This window comes from Theobroma umbraticum, unplaced genomic scaffold, assembly GCF_002168275.2.
Source record: "Theobroma umbraticum cultivar Fairchild unplaced genomic scaffold, ASM216827v3 scaffold_147.0, whole genome shotgun sequence".
Taxonomy (NCBI): Eukaryota; Viridiplantae; Streptophyta; class Magnoliopsida; order Malvales; family Malvaceae; genus Theobroma; species Theobroma umbraticum.
In genome coordinates, this window is record NW_018397259.1 from 1,898,394 (window position 1) to 1,916,119 (window position 17,726).

Genomic DNA, 17,726 nt, shown 5'->3' on the forward strand with positions numbered 1-17,726 from the left:
TCCCATATCATTATATACAGCTGCTATATCAAAGAAACGAAAAACTTGAAATAGCTTTGCCATTCAATTTTATTTTCTAGAATTGCCTGAAGAAGGGGGCTTCATATGCTCAAAAGAGACAGAGAGCACAAAAATGGTGTAAAATTTGGCAATATGGTGAATTGAACTGCAGAATTAAGCAGCTTGATCGTATAGATTCACATGGTCGGGAAGCTTGGTTTGTGGACCCAGAATGTCTGATAAGGCTGGATTTACCGACTCGTCTTTGCGGCGGCAAATTTTGGATTTTTGCACATTCTAATACTTGAGGGAGTTACCTCCACCAGTTCATCTTCTTGGATATACTCAATGCAGTCATCCAGACTATAATCCAATGGAGTATCAAGAACCACTGCACAATAAGGAAAATGTGAGTTATTAAATGAACAGATCCAGGGCTTGCTGGCTAGATGCAGGTAGGAGGGAAAAATGAAGAGAGAGGGAAAACAGAAGGAAATTACGGAACCATCATATCATAAGAAAATATATGTTTCCCCATACCCAAATAACAGAAATACAGATTTCCCCTTGTTAATCTAATTTATTTGATTTGATACTCTTAAGCCTTATGCAATTGATCATTGTCATTGAAGACCCATATAAGAAATATGAGAAACAGAAACTCAGCATATATCGCTGAATGTCATAGTAGTCATTCACAATAATAACAAAAGTTTCCAGAACTTTCAGTTTCATCATGCTCCAGATGTTTGATGAACAAATAATTCATGGTTTTTTTTTTTTTTTTAAATTAAATTCATGCTTATATGTACTGGGCGGGCAACCTCTCTTGACCATTCTTCCTTCATTATGTGGTAAGTTCAGAAGAAGGGCAAAAGGTAAACTTAGATACACATGATCATAGGGATTAAGAACAATACTCCTTTTAGTCTTTTAAGCATTTGCAACTTTTGCGGGTGCATGTTCTGTGATTCTAGTGTGTTCTTTTTCTAATTTTAACTACAGTAATTATCCGTATATCAAAGAACGCTTATCATATGCAACAAGTAAAATGCAGAGTGATTCAATAATCATGATTATGTTGCCCCATCCGTCTCTTTTTCCGTCTTTAAAGTAAATACGCGGATCTGCCATTGTCCATACTCTAATTAAAAATTAGCACAAAAACAAAGTCCACATGACATTTTTAGATTTACAAACTCTAATTCAATTAAAGTTGCCAGAAATTGAACAGATAAGTAGTTAAAGTATGTAAAGAAGAAATAGAGCAGATAAGAAGTTAGTCAGAATATTTATTAAAGAAAACTGCACTAATGCACTAGAACTATTTCTAACCTGTTTGTTCTTTGTTGGAGCGTATATTTGTTGCAGCCTTTTTCTTGCAAACGTTAAGGGATAAGTCCCCGGGTCTCTGATGGATGCCAACTATTTGACCTTTATAAACTTCCATCCCAGGACCAATAAACATCTGTCCCCTCTCCTGTGAACTGGCAAGTGCATAAGAAGTACTGCTTCCATCCTCAAAGGCAACCTGAAAACCAATCTCGCGTGAACCAATCTTTCATGGAACAATTGTTTAAGGCAGAAAATTAGCAGAAAATATTGAGATGTGCTTATTCATAGCTGCTACTTTATCCTGGGCTACAAAAGATAGCTGCTACTCTGTAAATAAAGCTGCCCCTAATCTAGCCGTAAAATTAAATTGTATCTCATCAAAGAAAGGACAAAGAAGTATGTCTTAGCAACTCATGCACTGCTTCAAGGTAAGGAGTAAAAGAATGACTAACATAACCACTAGAGAAATAGTCCAGGCACCACAACCTAACAACAAAGACCACCTATATTCAAGCCTTAAAATGTTTTAAACAATGCGATAAATGATAATTACCAATGAACCCTGATCCCGGGTAATAATTTCACCAGCCCAAGGTCCATAACTATCAAATATGGTGTTCAATATAGCTGTTCCACGAGAAGCTGTCAAGATTGCATTCCGCAATCCAAGAAGGCCACGTGTTGGGATCTTATATTTCAAAAATGTTGTACCTTCAGACCTAGAAAACATAATCAGAACCATTTGATAAATTGCAGATCAAATAATGTGCAAATTCAAGAATGAACTGCTGCAAGTCATATTCAGGGTGATATTTGTAGATGAAATAGGCAGCAAAAGAATGAAAGTGTGCCTGACCATTTCCATTAAATAGGGAAATTTGCCACCATCTTCTCACTTTACGAGTTTCACTTAAATATAAAAAAATCTAACAGGAAGTAACAAGCATTTGGATAGCATTAATCAAGTTCATGATTTAAGTGAGAAGAAGTCCATATTGTTTTCTGTAATAACTAAAAGAGCTTAAAAACCTGCCTCACATGTTCATTCAAATGTTTGGTTCAGGAAATAAATATCACACAGTTGTTCCCTCATTAAAATGCTGTTGTGTGCCATCAAGAGATAGTTACTGAAACATAAAGGGCTATGTAAATAAAAGCAAATGTGACAATTTACATACCCAACTTCTCGCATATCTATCATCTGTCCACGCCTTTTTCCAAGAAGTTCAACCACAGCCCCCATGTGTTCTTGAGGTACTTCCACTGCTGCGGTCTATATAGAATCCGCATATTACCGGGGAAAATCAAGTTAATTAAAAATACAAAGTAATATGATCATACGATTAATAAGGCATACTTTAATTCTTCACATTTCGTGATACCCTGATCATTTTAGTATCAGAACAAGGCTATACAATTTATAAGAATCAGCAAAATATGATCTTACGTAAATTGCAGTACCATGTGTGAAGGAAAATTTTACTTCCAATGATGCTAACATAACTATGTAAGATTATTAACAATTATATTGATGTTCAAAAAGAACAAGCCAAGGCCACTGAAGTTAAGAAAATGAGATTAAAGCTACAAGAAGCTTTTAATATGAGAGGGCAGAATTGTTACATCATCTCCAGCATCTAATCCTTCATGATCATCATTTTAAAATTTGAGAATCAATCAACACCTCAAGAATTTAAGTTAATAGCACATTTGTGAGAGTGTCTGGTCTCAGTTTAATTATTAATAGAATGAATATGATAAAATCATTAGGCAGAAACGAAACATCCCCATAAAGGCATATCAAGTAAATCTATATCCACATCAGATAAGATCCTCTAATCATATACAAGATAAATGCAGTTTAGGAAAATTAGAATTACAAAATCACCTCGTATGGTTCAAGCAACTTGTCGTCAACCTTCTTGTTAATAACTTTGGGAGGTCCCACCATAAATTCATACCCTTCTCTCCGCCTGAAAGGCATTATCACTTAATAATATGCTCAGCGAATATTGACAAGCAGCAAAAGAGCTCATACTTACATGTTTTCTATCAGTATGGTAATATGTAGAGTGCCACGCCCACTAACAATAAATGTATCTGCAGTTTCACCATCTTCAACTCTCATAGCTAAATTTCGCTCAAGCTCACGGTAAAGTCGATCTCGTAGGTTCCTGCTAGTAACGTACTTTCCCTAAAGAAGCAAGGGAGCACCATGAGGATGCCAACATCAGGGAAATAAGCACACAGAAAAGCACATTGTCATACATGTATATTCACTAAATTGAAGATCAAATCATGTTGGAGTTCCAATGGTTAGAAAGAGATAATCATGGAAGTCAAATGATTCAGACACTGATCACATTATGTAAGCAATGAGTGGAAAAAATCATTTATTTTTCACTCAAATGCATTGCAGAAGTAAGCGTTCTTTTGCTTAGTTTAGAAATTAACTTGAGGCATGCTGAAACAAATGACTAATGAGTGCTTTCATAGAGATAGCCTATTTCAAGACTCATAGGTTCTCAGTTAGTTGACATACCTCACGGCCAACAAATGGTGAAGTGTTAATAGAAAAAGCCATTTTCACAGTTGGTTCTTCCACCTTAATGGCAGGTAATGGCTTTCCAGATGTTTTATCAGCAATGGTCTCTCCAATCTGATAAAAGAAGCTAAATTAGTTAATACAAACTTTAAAAGTATAAAGAAAAAGGTTTTGAGAAATGAACTGTAACACATTACAAAATCACTTTAACATCAAATTATCAATTAATCCATGAAAAACTTATAGGCACTTGCCTGAATATCTTCAATTCCACAAACAGCACAAATATCACCAGCTTCTACTCTCTCAGCAGGGATCCTACTGAATTTCTCATAGACAAAAAGTTCAGAAACTCTTGCATATCTACATGAATCTTCTGAGGTGCATACCTGAAATTTCCAAGCCATTAGGTTAAACAGAGAAAATGCGGTTTAGTTTCTTATTCATAAGTCCAATCAGTTACAATAACTGAAAGTGGTTTGTCTACTATAAAGTGCCAATGAAGTTAGTAAAATAGATCAGATGACCATCAGGGATGATGAAATTTATTCTGTCCATAAATTGGCCCATTTTTCTGTGGATAATCTTCACATCATACCTTTATCTTAAAATTCCATAATACATGTTACATAGAAAGAGGTGCACACCAGACTCCTGAAAAGAAGCAAACTTACCCTTACTTCCAGTCCTTTCTGAAGGACCCCAGCATGCAAGCGCCCAATAGCTATCCGCCCTTTATGTTCATCATATTCAATATTTGTTGCCTAAAAATACATTCACAGATTTTTCTAGTTATAAGATACTTGTGCTGAAAATAAAAAAATTAGGGAAAAACTTAGACAAAGCATAGTAAAAAGGAGAAAACATGTAATTTATTCATTATGTTTCTCAGACAAGAATATACTTCAACAAGGGTTTCTTGTACACTTCAATATATATTTGTTTATTCATGATCAGCTATTCAATTCTTATCTTTAAAAGAAGTTTTCTTCAGTCAATCCAGTTGGCTGGGTTTTACCAGTTTAATTTTTAACTAAATGAAGTTCTTGAAAATTAACTGCAAGGATGGCTTTTTACTTACAGCTTGTACTCTCATCCAATAAAGCTTCATTATTGCCAATAAATGAAATACAATCTCATTTCTAAGTACATACAGATGCATGTCCCTTTTGAATACTAAATGTAACATATCGATACCAGCAAATGTTATATCAGTTAATTATATCCACTCATATTTGACTTTTTTCAGTCAAATGGACATGTAGTAGTAGTTGCCATTCTTGTAAAAAATCCACATATTAATCTACTTGGCAAAAAGAATCTTTGCGAGGGAAAAACACAAAAGCAGAGTCAATAACTTTAAGCATAAAATGCAATTAAACATCCCCATAATAGCATTTTAGCCTTACCTGTGATTTGAAAGCAAGTAATTACAGCATACTTTTAGGTAGTATGACAAAATTAACCAGGCAAATAGTAGATAAATAGAGACCCATGTAAGGGTCAACAAAGAAATACAAGGAATAACCACTTACAAGCATTTGTAGTGTACCATCTTTGTCAATATGTGGACCAGGAATGCATCTGATTATAGACTCAAAGAGAGGCCCGAGATCTTCTGCCAAATTGTCAGGAGATAGTCCTGCCTTTCCTTTTATACCACTGGCATATATTGCTTGAAAATCACACTGCATACCAAAAACATAAAGCTAGATTGAAGTGTTGATGGATTTTCTTAAATATGTTGAGACACCAGCAAATATACAAAGAGGCAATGTCTTGCAGAGGTGGTCTGCACGGTATCTACACAAATTTATCTTTGGGTAAAAAAAAAAGAAAAAGAAAAATTCCAGTCATATCATTTCTTGTAAATTGCAATACTAAATAATGATTGCTACTATAATAAAAGATTTATCAAGTTCGGGAATGAGATGTTATCAAGATATTGCTCAAATTTTGATAGAGACAGTGCTTTGCGATGCAACATACATGTGAATTGCATGACATGCTATTCACTCTTTCCAAAGTATACCACCCGTACCTGCTCATCTGTAGCATTTAGTTCGATAAATAGTTCAAATGTGGAATTGATAACAAAATCTGGACGAGCAGACGGTCTGTCAATTTTATTGACGACAACAACAACGGCAAGGCCAAACTCTAGAGCCTTCTTCAAAACAAACCTTGTTTGCGGCATTGGACCCTCAACAGAATCCACCTAAAAACAAAAACAATCTGCTTTAGTTCATCCTTAAGAATGTCCAGTCTACGCTACAGCATATGAGAAAAGCCACCAAAAGAAATAAGAAGCAAGGAACACAAATCTAACAAGCCTTATTTGACAACTAATTATATTTGAATGTGATCCTAGTATTAGCTGATTGAAAAATTAAGTAAATCATTCCATGAAGGGAAGAAAGCGAAGCAACTAGACCAGTTTCATTAAAGGAAAAATAATATGTTTCTCAGAAAAAGATAAAGCCTAACACATATAAACCCTTTGTAAGCACCTCAAATCATTCAAAATGGGGTGGGAGTCGGAAAAAGAAGAACTTCATATGATTTCATCATTGGAACTACTCTCAATTGAATCTTTCAAATAAAAAATAAATATGATGAGAAATAAATAAATATTTTGCAGTTCTACATGTATGGAAAATAATTGTAACAAGCCCAACTCAAAGATATAACAATAGGCAGCATCAAGTTGAACATTTGCCTAATAAATTTCTCAAAAAGTTGTACCTGAGGTTATTAACACGCTATGTGCTAAGGAATCAATATCTAAAGGAAAATAAGCAAATTTAATTCTAAGCAAGAACATAATATGTTTTATCTCTTATGCAGAAAATGTTTTTCATAAGAAATGAATTTTAATGATGAATGTACCTAGTGAAAATGTTTGAATCCGTTGCTGGCATGTGGGGCCCATCTGCAGTCAGGAGATAGGAAACTCTATGGCTTTGAACCACACAAATTTTAGAAACTATAATCCGTTTTTATGTTTTATACTATTCACAAGTGCAAAATTGTTTTACAGTAATCTATGCAGGGGCAACACTTAAAAGATGAAGTTTGAAGCAAGAGAAAGTGCAAAATGGTACCACTAGAAGAACCCCTTCGACCATATTGAGGATGCGTTCAACTTCACCTCCAAAGTCAGAGTGCCCCGGAGTATCTATTATATTAATTTTTGTATCCTTGTAAGTGATAGATGTATTTTTGCTCAGAATTGTAATACCCCTTTCACGTTCAAGATCATTTGAGTCCATTACCCTCTCTTGTACAAATTGGTTATCACGAAAAACCTGAAATAAGATCAGTACTGGAGAATTAGTATTAACATTGGCACTATCCTAACAGAGTTTTATTAATATTAACATATACAGTTCCAATGGAGACCAGGCCCCTATATTGTGTCCTTAATTTCAGATTATATAGAATTCAACTCTATCAGATAAAGATACCAGTAGAAAATATAAATCTAGATATTGGTCAAACAGGTTGAGTACTACACTTTCCTATTCTATCAATCCCTAGAGCAACCATTCCTTATCAATTTCAATTTAGTATAAATTTGGCTCCAGCTTCTTGAGTAGGTTCTATATTGCAGAAAGTTGAAGCTAGGCCAAACGATAGTTTTAAACTCACAACTTTTAACTTCTATAAAAGCTGCCCAAAAACGAGCTTTTTGGAGGCTAAAAACTGAAGTTCCTAATAGGAGCTTCTGAAAAGAGATGCAAGGGGAAGCTTGTAGACAAATTGAATAAAGCTTTTAAACAGACAAACCATATTCTTATTTATTTCAAATCAATTCAATACAATGGGTATTTTCTTTAGGAAGCTCTACTTCAACGGAACTTTATAGTGTAGCGCCAACTGAGACAAACAAACAAAAGGTATACTAATAGTTAAAAACAAAATCAAATGTAACCGTCAACAAGGAGGTGGATAACGTTCGATTGTTTACCTTAGATTGCTTCAACATTGCATCAACCAAAGTAGTCTTCCCATGATCAACATGCGCTACGATTGCTATGTTCCTTATATCTCTTCTCCTCATTAACTGACTCTTCTTCTCTAATAATCAACCACAATTAAATAACTACTACAAAAATTCACAATTAGAAAAGAAAAATAAGAAAAGTGAAAAAAAGAATACCGGTTGCAGGTTGAGTTGCCTGAGAAACAGAGCATTTGACTGGCTTGGTCAAATTCCTAGAACAAAATTTGAGGCATGTTGTTTTGGAGTTGAAAGAGGAAAGCGAAGACAAGTTGAGACCGAAAAGTTGCTTCGGCAATGGAAGTTTAGGGTTAGGGTTAATCGAAGGAGCTTTGAGAAAAGAGTTACGGAAGCTAACCGCCATTTCCATTTCTCTGTTTTCTTTCTTTCTCGGTTCAGCGTGTAAGAGGAAAGAGGGAAAGAAGAAAAAAGAGAACGGAGGATTTGGCAGATGAGGCTGTTATTGAAACCAACGGAAACTTACATTGGGTCGCTTTTTTTTTTTTTTTTTTCTAAACTGGGAGTCCCGACTACCTCCACGTCATCATTTGTGGGCAATATTTTTGTGGGGTCAATTTTTAAGCCCAAACCCAATTTCAGCCCCAAAAATTAATCTTCGCCTCTGCCTTTTTGGGTTCATTTTTTAATTTCTGGATTCAAATCAAATCTCCATGGAAGCTCTATTTGGCGCCACCGCGTTTCTTCTTCCTTCTAAACCCACCATCCCCTGCTTTCAGTAAAAACTAAGCCACCTGATAAGGCAATATACCCAACCCTAAGAACAGTCCAATCTTGCTCCGTTTCGAGCATTTCAACTAATAAAGAGCTGCTTCTTTCTGAAGATTGGCCCCATCTTCTCAAACTTTCAATTGGATCCCGAAATTTCTTGTGGGTCAAGCGATCAGAGTTACAAAATCTAACTCTCCATATGACGCCTTTCAAGGCAATAATCTTATCAACTTTTATGCGAAATTCAAGGAATTGGACCATGCCCAAAAGATGTTCGATGAAATGCCCATTAGGAACACAATCACTTGGACTACTTTAATGAAAGGGTATCTAGATAATGACGATTTCCAGTCCGTGTATCAAATCGCTCGCGATATGTATTTCTATGCGAGAAGTTCAATGAGCATACTTGTTCGGTAATTTTACAAGCGTGTGCCATGGTAGAGGACTTGATTCGGGGAGAACAAATACATGGTCTAGTAATTAAAAGTGGGATTGAGGAGAATGTTTGTGTGGGTACTTCTTTGATTTCCATGTATTCAATGAATGGTTTCTTAAGTGAAGCTGAAAAAGTGTATGATAACATTGGTTTAAAGGATGTGCAGTGTTTGAATTACATGATTTTTGAGTATGGAAAGGCGGGGTGTATGGATAAATCTTTTTGGGTTTTTGTTGATATGTTAAGTTCTGGTTTGGAGCCAACTGATTATACCTTTACTAATATAATAAGCACTTGTAGTGAAAATGTAGGTATTGAGGAAGGGAGACAGTTACATGGGCTTGCTGTCAAGTATGGTGTCTTGAATGTGACGTCTCTTGGGAATGCAGTGATTACTATGTATGGGAAGCTTGGAATGGTTGAAGATGCTGCGAGAATGTTTGGTTTGCTGAGTGAGAGGAATTTAATTTCTTGGACAGCACTTATATCGGGGTATGTAAGAAGTGGCTGTGGTGAAAAGGCTATTGATATGTTCTTGGAATTACTTGACCAAGGAATTTGTTGTGATTCACAATGTCTGGTAATTGTGCTTGATGGCTGCTCGGAGTGCAAAAACTTGGATTTGGGAGTTCAACTCCATGGATTTTTGATTAAGGTTGGTTATCTATGTGATGTCAATGTTGTGACTGCATTAGTAGATATGTATGCCAAATGTGAGGACTTAAACTCTGCAAAAACAGTTTTTGATGGTTTCTCTAGTAAAAATGTTGCTTTGTTTAATGCAATTCTAGCTGGGTTCCTGAAAACAGATGGAGATGATGATGATGAATATGCCATGGTTTTGTTTCGTCAGCTGAGATTAGGTGGTATGAAGCCAGATTTGGTCACTTTTTCGCGGCTTCTTAGTTTATCCGCCAATCAAGCTTTTATAGGTAAAGGAAACAGTCTTCATGCTTACACCATCAAAATGGGATTTGAAGCTGATTTATCAGTGAGTAATGCTTTGATTACCATGTATGCTAAATGTGGCAGTGTTGGAGATGCTTGTCAAATGTTTAATGGAATGAATGGCCATGATTTAGTCTCTTGGAATGCCATGATTTCTGCATATTCCATTCATGGTCAAGGTAAAAAGGCACTTATACTCTTTGAAGAGATGAAAAGAGAAGGTTTTACACCTGATGGGATTACTATATTGGCTCTGCTTCAAGCTTGTAGTTACACTGGGCTATGGGATGATGGGGTATGCTTATTAAATGAAATGGAATCAAAATATGGGATCAGGCCAGCAATTGAGCATTTTGCTTGTATGGTTGATCTATTAGGGAGAGCAGGGAGGTTGCCTGAAGCCATGCGTTTGATTAACAATAGCCCTTTTCCAAATTCTCCTCTACTATGGAGGACCTTGGTCAATATCAGTAAGTTGCAAGGGAATTTAGATTTTGGCATGTTAGGCTCAAAAAAATTGCTTGACTTGTCACCTGAAGAAGCGGGCTCTTATATACTTGTTTCAAACGTTTATGCTGGATTGGGAATGTTAGATGAGGCGGCAAAAGTCAGAACAGCTATGAAAGACCTTAGGTTAAGGAAAGAAGCAGGTTGTAGCTGGATAGAAATTGATAACAAAGTCCATTGTTTCATGGCTAGTGGCAAAGACCATCCTGAAAGTAGAGAAATTTATGCAAAGTTGGATCTGTTAATGGATGAAATGAAGTGGAATAATTGCAATACCCCTGATGCTCATTTGATTGGAGAAACTCTATTGGTGTGAATAAAGTTTCAAACTTTCTAACCTATTAAAAGCTATGGTGTTTTCTAACTTGTTTCAATATGTGAAGCAAAGTTCTTTGAATTCTTCACTGGTAGTTGCAGTTGGAATGTCTACAATTCTACCACTTAATTATTGTGACCAGAGAAATTATGGAACAGTGCACATGAAAAACCCGAGTTCATTAGAAAGGATCAAAGTGTTTCTAGATAAAGGAAAGGGGAAACTGGATTAGTGGATTGTAGTCAAGGAATCATCATGCTGTAAATGTTGTAATTCTATCTTCAGTGGAATAGACTACAGAGGATCATATATTACACCATTTTTGTATGAAAAAAGTGCATCAACTGTAAATGTTTGCACAATGTCATTCTATTCGAGTTAGTTCTTCAGAAAATCTGTAAATATCCTCTGATATCTTCATCAATTACGCAATAAGTAAAGATTCTTTAATGCTAGAGTCATTGTCTAGGATGCAGTTCATTGATTCGATGATCACAATGATGTGACCTGTTTCAAGCTTGAGATCATGGGATTATTTTGTAGAATTGTTTCAAAGCCATTGTAAAAGTTTCTTGTGGGGGAAATTAACAAGACAAAGCTGTATATCTTTTTTTTTTTCTGAATGAAAATCTAGTTGTTTGTCCTGTAACTCCAGATATGTTTCTGGGAAAATTCGACGGTCCATTTCATTGCAGGTCACGTCGAACAACTATAGAGGCATGGAGGGCCTTTTAGCTAACCTACTAGTCTTTTGTCTAGTATTGGTCTTTACCGTTAAATGTTGTTGCTGTTAATCTTAAATGGATTAACCTCCTTTCTCTTAAGGCCTGGCCCCCCCTCCCCTGGCTGCCCTTGACCCAACCTTTTCTCCACATAAAAAGACAACTAGGAAAAAAGATTCCATGAGTGAAAGAGAAAGAAGATGAAAGTTGATAAAACGATTGACTAATGTTAAATAATTTTGAGATATCCAAAGATTGGGCAACGCAAATTACGGTTCTTTAAGCATCCAATGATCCCATTGGTCTCCACTGTGAAAACTTTAGTAGGTTTCTTTCGAATTTGTTTTTCATAAGAACAACTTGGAGAATGCTTGGTTTTAAGGGGAAAGTGGTTGCATGTTTGGAAAAGGTTTAGTTTTACCATTTCACTGTGGATGGCTTTCGGTGAACAATTTGGACTGATAAAAGATTCAGAGACGTCTAATCACAGTTCTAAAGATCCAATGAATCTGTTTAAGGGAAGATATTTTATTAGGGAAATTGTAATTAGATTTCATCATAAAATTCCCCCCTTTTTTTTTTTTTTTTCTTTCATGCCCTCAAACAGTACAAGTTCAAGGCAAAATAATAGAGAAATCATTATACATCTCATAAATTTTTTACACTTGCCTATGGAAAAACATATCTCTTGATTCATGGAAAATGTTTCTTCCTAATTAGAACAGGTTTTCAGCTGTTTGCTAAAAAAGACAGGCCTTCACACCTCCAACATAACTGAAAAACGAAAAAGTTCTTGTGATTATCCTTTTCATATGTTTGGCCCCCTCAAAGATTTCCCCCCAACCCAAGTCATTATTTTCCTTTTAACATTGCCCACTCTCAAAATTCATAGCACTTGGCCTTATACTTGGGAATGAAGCAAAACACACCTTATCTTTCCATTTTCCAGTTGATTTTATTCTCATCTTTGTTACAGTCCTCTGCATCAAACAACAGTTGAGCAACAAGAAATTAATAGTTACTATCTCTTTTAGTTAATTAAATGAATGAAACCCGAGGAGAAATATGAAGAAATGAAGACAGAGTAGCCATTAAGATTGGTCCCCCATTGAGTCTAATTCCTTCCCCTAAACCTATCATATATCATTGCATTGTTTTTCAGCCAGAAAATTTAGGGTAACAACTGGCTATTAAAGCTAATACCAAGGAATCATGTTATTCCCCCGGCCAGTGCTTTGGCAAAAGAGATAAGTAAGGAATGAGCATAACATTCTTTCACCGTTAAGGTCTCACTCCAGGATGCAAATCCGTACAGTTTTTTTGGCAAAGCAAAATCCGTACAAATTTGTGAGTCAGACGTGCTTGGAATACATCGAATTATATATTGGGTCATTTGTATTAATGAAAGCAAAAGAAATGGGACATTGGGGTCAATCTGTCTTCGTAATTTAAATGATATATTGGCACAAAGATAATGGATCCCAAGCAATAACATCAGCAGCAGCAGCAGCAGCAGAAGCAAATGCACCAAAGTAAATATATTCTAAACATGTATAATGGCCACAAGTCAAAAGCAGCACCATAGCCCTGCCCAGAACCAGATAAAAGAAAAATAATTTTTACTGTACAAGACAAAAGAGGTTGTTCCACCACTATCACCACCAAGTCCTCAAAAATCCCAACACACTTCAAAGTTCACACACTCATAGATTTCAAATCATCAGTTAACTACATATATATTGGATATGGTGCAAACTCTTCACTGCCCTTTCATGTAGGGTACCCTGCAGTTGAAAAGGTGAAGGTACTCTAGAAGGGGAGAATTATTGTGTCCACACAATTTTCCTTTTTTGTTTTCAGGTGGGATGTTTTTGATGAAAAGTAGAGGACATTGTTTTTGTACTGATTAAGTGATAAGGCAGGCTCAAAAGAAGGATCGCTTGGCCGGAGCTCTCCCAACAGCTCTCATCAAATTGGCTATTTCAAGAACCCTGGCAACTTTGGTTCCTCTCTTGGCCTCAGCTGATGCCCTCCTCTCTTCAGCTTTTCTGTGCGCTTTTGCCACATCGTTTTGCATCTTTTCTAAGGCTCTTGCTCTTTTCTCCTCTAGCTTCCTCTACAATAAAAGTGAATGACTTTTGTGAAGATCATGTATGGGACTATATAAGTAGTATTCACAATCCCAGTATGAAAAAGATACCAATGGAAAGGAATAAGGAATTAATGCAAAGATGGATCAGATACGGAAAAAAGGATTACTCATCATCATATTCCACCAATTATATAACACAATGGACAGTAATCTGATTAAGATTTGACTCGGAATCAACAACAGATAATAATTACATGAAGATAACTGAATAATTAATTAGCAAGCATCAAAAGTCGTAGCACTCAAAAGTCCATTCATAGGTTACTTCCGGTTCTAATTATTGTCTAAAGCCTCCATGTACTCATCTTTCAAAGGTAGAATACAGCATGCCCTGTCTCTGGGAAATGATTTCAATATATCTTAGAACAAATTTACTTAATCCCACTTGCATAACCAACATCATAATTAAATCCAATAAACAACATAGTCAATTAGAACATCAATTAGTTATCAATAAATTTCACTATATATATATATATATACACACACTGGACCTAATTAAGAGTGTATCAAATCATTAACCTTATAATTAATTAATACTCTCTTTGTTTGGCACAATCATATGATCAAATTAACATTACTCTAATCAATTAACCATGAAATGGGAACAACATAAAAATAAGTATCACTAAATTCAATTCGTCTTGATTAATTTGAGTACCATCAAAAGCTTGATAATAACAACTGTTTTGCATGAGGAACTCACACTCGACATGCACAAGAAAAAGAAATTTCTGTATCCAAACATACCTCAACTTTCTTCATCCAAGAAGTGGCCTTTTGAACTTGCTCACCCTCCCACCCATTAATTATAGCATCTTCTCTCTTAAACCTATTATTAATCTTTGCAACCTTTGCGTTTTGCCAGGCAGATATTTTGGACTCAACCTCCTCTTTCTTCACTCGCAGCACAGAAACCTCCCCATGGCCGCTACTGCTCGCCGCCAACGACCCTCCTGACTCGGCCCTCCTTTGTTCCGGACCCTGATCAAAGGGGTTATTATCTGGCACTATAGCCAAAGGATTAGTTTCCTCAGGCACTTCCTCCTCTCCAATCCTGGTCAAGTGATTATGATTGTTTAAAGTGTTTATAGAATCAGAATCATTGTTTTCAACGGAAGAGCCAGCAAGAACAAGAGCATTGAACTCTCTACTCATGGTAGTAAAGTTTTCACTCGAAGCAGCTTCACTAGATATGGACAAAGAAGATGATCGATGGCTACCAGTCTCCCAACGGCCACGGTTCACAGCTGGAGGGTGAGGTGGGGTCAAAGCATGGATGTCCCTGATATGCTCATCATCGTCAAGGTCATGATGGTCACCGTTATGGTCGTGAGTTTGATCGTTTTCGCCATTGGTGATCGCCCCTCGAAGGGTTAACATAATAAGGTTTCAGCAGTTGTTTGAGCAGAAGCAGGATATGATGAAAGTGAAGAAGGAAAATTGTTGATGAGATGAGATGAGGGAAAGAAAGAAGAAGAGTGGGGAGGCTTGAACATAGTCTTTATAATTATTAAGCTTTGAGTTTTGACTGGTTTGAAGAAATATGAGCCACTAACATACTCCCAGGGGAATTCAAGAAGAAGCAGCTGGCTTTCAAGTGAAATCTCACAACATAAAGTAAAGTAAAATAAGTGAAGTAAAATAAGCCCAACGAGGGAATTGTACAGCAAGTGAGACAAGATTGGAAAGTAGCTTTGGGTTTCTTTTTCTTTTCTTAATTGGAAATTAATGCTTTATACCCATTTTTGTTACAGTTATTTAACTTAAAAATTTGGAGTAATATGATAAGATACCTCTCTCATTTTATATATAAATTCAATCTATTTATCTTAAGATTTTAAATCCGAGATTTTTAAAATGAAATCTTAAATTCTAACTATTGAAATGTACTCTCATTAAGTAAATATAGAAAAAAAAAGTAAATAAAGGTAGCTAGAGTTCTTCGAAAGCCAAACATCAATACATTTTTTTTTTGGAAAACAAGAAAGAGATTTATTTCATCAAAGGAAACTTACAAGCAAAAATATAAGTAAAAACATAGCAAACCAAAGCAGATAAACATAAAATTACTGTCAGATTTTAATGGAAAAAAAAAAGAAAAAACCACTGGAAAAACTAATTATAAAAGAAATAATCATACAATTTTAGAACAGTAAATTTAGCCAAATCTTCTGCTAACTCATTAATAGTGCGAGGAATGTGTTGGATTTACCATTTGCCTAGCTATAGCTTTAGAGTTTCTATATGTAGAATAATTTTTCGCAATTTCCATAGTGTCATGGAAAGGTAACCCTCAATCTCACTAAAACCAACCTTTTCTGGATTTAAAAGCTTTTCGTTATGGATATGAATTCAAGGTTTCAACAAACTTGAGATTTATATTCATGTTTTTTATATATAATTTAAAGGGTTTATATTTGATACACTGTTAGTAAATGAATTTTGTATACAATGTTGTCACCTCGTTAATAAATAAAAGTTGAAAATTCTCTAAAATAAATATTTATAATTTCAAAAATATTAATTTTAAAAAACATTTGAATTTTTAAATTTGTACGTTTATTAGATGATATTTTATAGTTAAGTGATAATATATAAATATTATCCTGTGACAACGCTAATTTAATTCATACATATGCATTAAGCCTAAGTGCCTTTTTAATCAATTTACCAAGTGCAAGTTATTTAATGCATTGCTTGAAAATTATAGGTGTTTAGGGTTTCTTTTTTGCACTACCAAGTTACCAAGTTAATGATCTAACACCACTTCTCCTATAAGGTGTATTGTGGCTTTCATTCTTAAATTCCACCTACCCCACGCCCCCTCATAAGGATAGGTACTCTAAGCTCAATTCTTGCACACACATGACTTCAATAATTACTCTTATTAAGTGACTAATTAAGTGAAAATTAGTTGACCTACTAATCTAGAGTGATGCAAAAATTTAATGTTTTAAATTGAAAACTTACTAAAAGTGTGAAAACAATTAAATGAATTATAAATGAAGGATGGGTAATATAAGGGATCAAGATTCAAACATAATATCTTTGTTTTTGCACCATATTGTGGAGATATATAGATAGCAAGGCCATTAGTAATTTTAAAATTTTAAACTGAGGAGTGAGGGTATAAATTTTCATATTTAAAATTTCTAAACCAGTTATTGTCTTATTGAGGATAAAATAGAAAGAAAATATATATATTTAGGCCAACGCATAAATAAGTAAAAATATGAGGGCGCAGTTGCAAAAGTGGTGTTCTGCTTGGTTATCCAGTGTCGGCCAAAAGATTTGATGTGGGGAGCCCACGAACATTAGGTAAAGGCGTGTGGACCAGTAACAAAGTACGCACGCGTCACACCGTAATAAACAAATCAGTGTGGCAAACCCCAGGTGGCGATCATCCATAGATCTGGGCCCCATCAAAAGGGGCTACGTATGTTCCCGCCATGCAAGCACTGACGTAATAATACCAGGTGGACGACACGTGTACGGTCCACCGAAGATTTCTCTTTACGTTCTTAGGTTTTCAAGGTGCCCACGTCTCACGTGATAAACTAAGCTTTATCTTAGCCCCTAATAATTGCGCAATTATCTTTAGTTTAAGCATTGGCAAAGGGATGAGTGATGCATGGTATAACCTTTGCGTTTCTCTTTCTGGGTTTGGCGAGTCAAATTTGTGCAATGAAGAATAAAAAGGGTTAAATTCTTTATACATAAATAATTCTGGAGCTATCTTGTTTTGATGTAATGGAAGTGTTCAGATTTTTATATGGAAGTGGAACGTGACAAATTTCCACTATTTCGAGTGACAAAAGTTTGGGTACAGGTGTTTGTGAGCTCATTGGAGCTTTTGGTGTTTGAGAGTGACCTCTTGATGAGAGTTCTTAGTTTTATTGTTTCCTTTTTTTTAATCTGAGTTGGCAATTAGAATAATAATATGATCATCACCTGGAGTTGCTCAACTTACCAATAATACACAACAAATGAAAAATGTCACGAGTACCATCAAATTATTATATGATAT

General features: G+C 35.4%; 3 protein-coding genes across 5 annotated transcripts; 1 reads left to right on the forward strand and 2 right to left on the reverse strand.

Moving 5' to 3' along the window:
- Positions 1-114: 114 nt before the first annotated feature.
- Positions 115-8,343, reverse strand: SVR3 (elongation factor family protein). Of its 3 annotated transcripts, XM_021426434.2 has the most exons (14): positions 8,043-8,343; positions 7,851-7,960; positions 6,985-7,188; positions 5,922-6,098; positions 5,416-5,568; positions 4,555-4,644; positions 4,135-4,269; positions 3,878-3,994; positions 3,378-3,529; positions 3,224-3,308; positions 2,514-2,608; positions 1,889-2,054; positions 1,336-1,531; positions 115-391 (listed from the first exon to the last, which is right to left on the reverse strand). In XM_021426434.2, exons 1-14 carry the CDS (start codon positions 8,251-8,253, stop codon positions 252-254), a joined length of 2,031 nt encoding a protein of 676 aa, XP_021282109.1. In that variant the 5' UTR covers positions 8,254-8,343; the 3' UTR covers positions 115-251. The 3 variants fall into 3 exon arrangements, with proteins under 3 accessions (XP_021282109.1, XP_021282112.1, XP_021282110.1); XM_021426437.2 differs by lacking the exons at positions 7,851-7,960; positions 8,043-8,343 and adding an exon at positions 6,770-6,812 and having other exon boundaries at positions 6,985-6,999; XM_021426435.2 differs by lacking the exons at positions 6,985-7,188; positions 7,851-7,960; positions 8,043-8,343 and adding an exon at positions 6,770-6,970.
- A 211-nt stretch (positions 8,344-8,554) lies between these two features.
- On the forward strand, positions 8,555-11,343 carry LOC110415482 (pentatricopeptide repeat-containing protein At2g33680-like). The gene is given in 4 exon segments (XM_021427150.2): positions 8,555-8,594; positions 8,597-8,770; positions 8,773-8,997; positions 9,000-11,343. Coding segments are annotated over 4 exon segments (2,262 nt in total). The 3' UTR covers positions 10,823-11,343.
- Positions 11,344-13,059: 1,716 nt separating this feature from the next.
- On the reverse strand, positions 13,060-15,289 carry LOC110415168 (remorin 4.1-like). The gene is made up of 2 exons (XM_021426729.2): positions 14,447-15,289; positions 13,060-13,660 (listed from the first exon to the last, which is right to left on the reverse strand). The coding sequence occupies exons 1-2, from the start codon at positions 15,077-15,079 to the stop codon at positions 13,469-13,471; spliced, it is 825 nt and encodes a 274-aa protein (XP_021282404.1). The 5' UTR covers positions 15,080-15,289; the 3' UTR covers positions 13,060-13,468.
- Positions 15,290-17,726: the final 2,437 nt, after the last annotated feature.